Source organism: Buceros rhinoceros, unplaced genomic scaffold, assembly GCF_000710305.1.
Source record: "Buceros rhinoceros silvestris isolate BGI_N320 unplaced genomic scaffold, ASM71030v1 scaffold15246, whole genome shotgun sequence".
Taxonomy (NCBI): Eukaryota; Metazoa; Chordata; class Aves; order Bucerotiformes; family Bucerotidae; genus Buceros; species Buceros rhinoceros.
Genome location: NW_010415904.1, coordinates 1,574 through 7,348, shown reverse-complemented (window position 1 = coordinate 7,348; position 5,775 = coordinate 1,574). Strand labels below are relative to the sequence as shown.

Genomic DNA, 5,775 nt, shown 5'->3' with positions numbered 1-5,775 from the left:
AAACAATTCTGTGATCCTAATTACTGTCTAGCCATAGCTAGAACCCACGCGGTGGGCTGGTCCTATTCCCCGAAGCAAATCTGTGAAGAAGGGGTGGGGAGAAGGTGCCTGATAAAGAACTGCTCAGGCCGACAGCGCCGTGCCCTCACCTGGCAGGGTCCTGGTGGTTTGACTCCTCACAGCTGCGTTTGTTCCTGCCTGATCCAGCAGCGGAGTGGAAATTTTGTTCCTTTTTACTACTTCTTGCTGGCAGCAAATAGCAATTAAAAAAATCAACAGCGATTGCACCAGAGGAGGAGACCAGGAGGAAAAATCTTGGCAAATACTTGTGGGTAGAGGGAAAATTAATGAAAGGACAAAATTCACAATGAGTGATGCTGGTTTTGACTACCTTGCCTTCCCTGTGGTGTCAGGAGTGAGTAAATTATGCCACATAGAACCTATTTATGCTGGAATTAATCTATCCCCAGTGCTTTGTGTGGACCATACTCAACAGAGGGAATTTTTGGGTATGGCTTTCCGAGCCATTTCTTAGACGTAGAAAATAAACACAACAGAAAACCGACAGGTATAGGAGGAGAAAAAACCCATAGTTTTTCAGTTAGGCTTTTTTATTTCAATCAATAGTTTAACAAGTGCTTAACCCTCCCTGGCAGTTTAATCTGGGACATAGTTGAGAAGAAAAATATCTTCTATAATTTTACAAAAATAAACATTTTTTTTTTTTGGTAGTGTTTTTTACATCCTGCACTCCAAGCAAGCAAGCTCCAGCTCAACCAAGACAGAGGTTCTATCTTAAAATAAGTATTTCCTGTGAAAATAGGTATTTTTGTTCGTGGAAGTGACATTCTTGCCCAGGGCAGCAGACACAATGTGTAAACGGTGCAGAAACAGAGCAAGAACTCCTGGTTTTCCCGATCCCTTTTGTCCTATTTCTTAATCAGAACCTGTTAAAACAATTTGCTCCAGCGCTTCCCCAGGTTACCATCTCCTTTGCCCGGTGGCTCCTCGAGGGGGATGTTACTGAGGGAAGGTCGGCCAGGTTGGCAGTCACTGACGTTGCCAACGTTAATGGTTTCATTTTTTTAAATGGCTGTATTTGGGTATGGAACAGATCGCTCCGTTCCGAGGTCTTCCCTGCTCAACCACTCGTGGTTTAACTTCTTCAGCAGCCAGGGCAGCGCGTGAGGTCGGGCTGGAGAGAGACACCGAGCGGAATATATTGCCTCGCAAAGGGCTACGGGGCAGTGCAGCGTGACAAAACCAAGCGATGGAGGGAGCTTTACGTCCTGTAACCCAGGAGGAGCCTTGCAGGGAACAGGGGCCGGCCGATAAACCTATCGGCTAATAGAAAAATAAAATATAAAGGCGCACGGAGGGAAACTGGTGCTGGTCAACTACAGACCAAGGAGCTGGACGTCTCGCAATGCATTATGAAGGGCTTTTTCAAACACTTCCTTCATATCTGCCTCTAGATGATAGGGGGAAAAATGCAGTTCTGGTGCAATTTGTACACCGAGTCACGTTTGTGTTTAGTGACACCGTATGCCTTGGAAAACCTAAACCTCCGTTATTCAGAACAGTTGAGACATGAATGTGCTTTGTAGAGGTAAGAGATCCTTCTCTTGCCATATTTCTGAGATCAGGCAATTTACGGAGGAGTCACAGAGCACTAACAAACTCGATCGTTGCGCTGATGGATGTAGAACATGGTGCTGCGGAGCAGTTCCTGCGCTCTCTGCGTCTGTCCTGCATCATGAGCATGTGCAGATTTCAGCTGGGACCGAGCTGCGTGTGGTGCTCGTGCAGGGAAGGAGCAGGGTCTGACAACTCCGAGCCGTTGATATTTTTCCAGAAATGGGACCACCTAATGTGGGAACGGTGAGTGGTGGTGGAAGAAGCTTGTCTTGTGTGATCTAAGGAACATCACACCATACCCATCCTCATAAAAACTGGTGTGAATTCACTTGTGCCGCAGGTCTCAAAACAGAAGGCAGAACCGAAGCCAGCCTTTAAGGGACCTGTTTGACGGTCACAGCTCAGTAGCTCCGTTGGAGATACGCTGGTGTCAGTCTGAACTCAAAACTCAAATCCAGCTGGAGAAAACCACCCAGGTTCCCAGCTTCTCTTTCAGAGGCACTGCATCTCCTTCTTGACCCTCTAGCTAAAGCTGTGCTCCTGAGGCCTCCTTACCAGCAACCAGTCCAGAACTGACTCTTCAAGTAGGTTTGACTGTGTGGAGCAGAAAACCGTGGAGAAACGCTGACCAGAGCAGCTGTTGTTCATAAGCTCCATTAATCATGGTGAGTTGGCTTTCAGCTACTGCTGGCAGGCTGAAGGACGATCTGGGATCGGGCACATGGATGGATGGATGGACGAACGCTTTCTCTGGTGGTCACTGAGTCACCCTGAGCTCTGTTCCTGACTCTTAATGAGTTTTCTGTGACTTTTCATCTGCCTGAGGTAAAAGTGTGAAAGGTGTGATCTGATGTGGCAGCGAGCCTACGACACTGTTCCTTCTCCCCTTCCTCCTGCTGGCTCAAAACCAGGTGAACCGTCGTTATTCCAGCTCTGAGGAAATTCAAGGCTGATACCAGCTTGGAAAAGCTGTCAGGAAGGCAAGACGTGGAGGAGGTGGCGAGCCAGAGTGTAGCCGTTTGCTGCTCGAATGGCTTTTTCCTGCTCTTCTTGCTAGCGAGGTCCACGCTGCCTCCGTGTTTCCAAAGAATGCTTCTGCTGTAGCAGCCAGCGTGGAGACTCACCTATGTAAAGCTGAAAGACCTTCACTCAGCACCTACTTTTCTTATGCTGCTGAAAAATCACACATTAAAGGCTTTTTTTCCCTCACCTAGTACTGGACTGGGCAGCCAGAAGCTGCTGATACTGATGAAGAAACGCCATGACCTTCCTCCTTACGGTTCTTACTCAGGTTCCTGCTCCTCCTGTGAGCCAAAGGGTGTGTGTTTCACTAGAAGACACAGCCTCAGTGCTGCAAGGCTAAGCCATGCCCTCAGCTCGCTCCCCACTAAAGCACGGGAGAATGGTTCATCTAGGCACCTCTACCTCCTTGCTGGCCTTACATATCTTCCCTCTGTCTCAGGAGTCTGCTCCGATTCGCGCCGGGGCGCACAAGGAGGTATCTACCCCGGGAGGAAACCTGAGGGTTTCCGGAGTGGGCTCTCTGAGGGTGGCGTCCCCCCGCTTCCCAGCAGTGTCTCCCCAAACCAAAGCCCATTTCAGCTCCGTGAAACCATGGTCGGTGTTAGGACGGGCCAGCAAGGAGAAAAGGGAGGACGTGGCTGTATTTGTGCAGCTCCTGCTCCTCTCTCTGGTAAGACTGGACCAGTCCTCGTGGTGTGGGTCTGTTTCCAGCGGCTTTCTTGCCCTGCTAGGTGCACTCGCTGCTGAAACCCCTGTTCCTACGTGAGGCCACGTCACTAAAAATACGCTGCTGAACAGGGTTGTTAGGGCCCGCTCGCTTCTTTACTCTGCCCACCTGGCTGACAACAAAACCCAAGGCACAAACACCGCTGGCCGAGTATGTGATGCCTCAGGAGTGTGAAGACAGAGGACGCCCCTGCAGCCTTTTTACGGGCAGCTCATCTGCGCTGTGAGCATCCCACAGGAGAACGAGGCTCCTGGCTTTGAGGGGCTCGGAGCTAACTGCTGGCTAGATACGACAGGGCGGCCTCGAAGCAGTGACGTAACTAAGGAGATTGAGCCGGGAAATATTAAACTGCTGGTTATTTTTACAACTTAGTGATTGCAAAAATGACTGAAATGACCTGGAATGACTTTTAATTGGGAGTATTAACGGTTTAGTGCTGCCTGAACGGATTTGCTGTTTCTTTTTGCAAGTTATGAGCTGGGAGCTAATGACAAGATAAATCTTTGTGGGTTTCCTCCTTGTATACACAGATCTACATCAGAGCCGTGAAGTCAGAGGGGGAAGAAGCTGCTCACTACTTGCACGACACAGCTCACTACTGGCATGCCACCGAGCCCCTCCCCAGAGCTCAGTTCTGGTGAGAAACCGGGGCACTGGGGAGACGAGCACCACAAGGGTAAGACGGCAGAGACGACTCAAGCAGGATCGTAACGTTCACCCCAGCAGTTAAAAAATAATAACAAAAGGAGACCCCCTCCCTCCCCCCCAAAAAGTCTGCAGTCCTAAAGTGCAATTACTTTTGTGCAGTCATGTCAGGCCAGGGATCAGACTGGATGAAGTTCAAAGCACAAACATCAAACGAGTGCCGATCGGGATTCGAGGAGGAGGGGGGGAGCAAGGAAAAGAACAACAGTTCTCAGGCATTCAAGTGCATCAAGAAAATAAATGTCCCTTTCTTTCGGAAGAAAAACAACCCCCAGTCTGGCGGAATCCTGGTTTTGTAGTCATGAAAAACAAGGTCTTTTTTTCCACTTCTAGCTGAGAATGTCCCAATATGACACAGTACAAATAAACACCACCCAAGCCAGAGCTGGGGCGCTGGGATGTTGTTCCGGTGCCCCGCTGCTATACAGCCTGATTTTATTCTCCTCTGGTGACTCTTCAGGTCTGGGTACGGATGAGGCGCACTGAATTAAAGGCATCTGGTAGGAAGTGGCTCTCTTCTCTGGTCGGTCGGGGCTGGACCCGTCGCTCGGTCTCTGGCCGTTGTACAGCAAGTACCTGCCCCGGGCATCCTGCTCCATTTTGAAGATCTCGTACTCGGTGTGAGGTAGGCGGATGCCGAGCGCGATGCAGCCGTTCGTGTGGGTGACATCTTGCTGGACCCCAACTTGCCAGGACCCCTGTGCTCCGCACTCATTCCCGTTGAAGACGTTGAGCAGCGATGCTGTGGATATATCCATGGGAGTGACCTTCATGTGGTTCACTGCAAGAGAGGAAGAGAGGAGCTATCAGCAAAGCAATGAACACAAAAGAAAGGCGACACGTGGATTGGGTTGTACCTGCCCAATCAGAACTGGCTCTGCTCGTTCATTCTTAAAACAACTTTTCATAGCCAGGTGCGGCATCATCTCCCATCTTTGATGTGAATGCTTCTTGCTCAGAACATGCACACACACGAACTCAGCTGAAGAAAACCTGATGGTCATGTATCTCAGCCAGAGACTAAGCAAAGCTCTTCATAAATTCCAGCCAACGCTTTACAGATAACGCCTGGTTGCTTATATTAGGAGATAGGTAAAAGAGGAAACAATAAAACTTTACCCATGTTTTATTACTACCTGTATTAACCCGCAAGTGGGGCTGTTTATAAGGGGCTGGAGCGTGTCCAGAGAAGGGCAACAGAGCTGGAGCAGAGTCTGGAGCACAAGTGCCCTGAGGAGCAGCTGAGGGACCTGGGGGGGTGGAGCCTGGAGCAAAGGAGGCTCCGGGGAGACCTTCTGGCTCTGACAACTCCCTGACAGGAGGGTGGAGCGAGGTGGGGGTTGGTCTCTTCTCCCCAGGAACAAGCGACAGGACAAGAGGGAACAGCCTCAAGTTGTGCCAGGGGCGGTTGAGGTTGTCCCTGAGGAACAATTTCCTCTCCGTTTCTTCCCCCTGGAGGGGTTTCACAGCCCTTGTGCCGAGGTCCCAGGAACAACCGACAGGACAAGAGGGAACAGCCTCAAGTTGTGCCAGGGGCGGTTGAGGTTGTCCCTGAGGAACAATTTCCTCTCCGTTTCTTCCCCCTGGAGGGGTTTCACAGCCCTTGTGCCGAGGTGGTGCTGGGGACAGGGGTCAGTGGGGACCTGGCAGTGCTGGGGGAACGGGGGCATTCGAGGAGCTTA

At 50.5% G+C, this 5,775-nt stretch overlaps 1 protein-coding gene across 1 annotated transcript; it reads right to left on the bottom strand.

Annotated features, from left to right (window-relative positions):
- Window positions 1-4,018: 4,018 nt before the first annotated feature.
- On the bottom strand, window positions 4,019-4,882 carry LOC104494726 (protein APCDD1-like). Its single transcript, XM_010137591.1, has one exon. The coding sequence runs from the start codon at window positions 4,864-4,866 to the stop codon at window positions 4,423-4,425; it is 444 nt and encodes a 147-aa protein (XP_010135893.1). The 5' UTR covers window positions 4,867-4,882; the 3' UTR covers window positions 4,019-4,422.
- Window positions 4,883-5,775: the final 893 nt, after the last annotated feature.

Bases quoted from the DNA above. Each gene is read 5' to 3' on its own strand.
- LOC104494726 (XM_010137591.1), bottom strand. From the start codon at position 4,866: ATGAAGGTCACTCCCATGGATATATCCACAGCATCGCTGCTCAACGTC.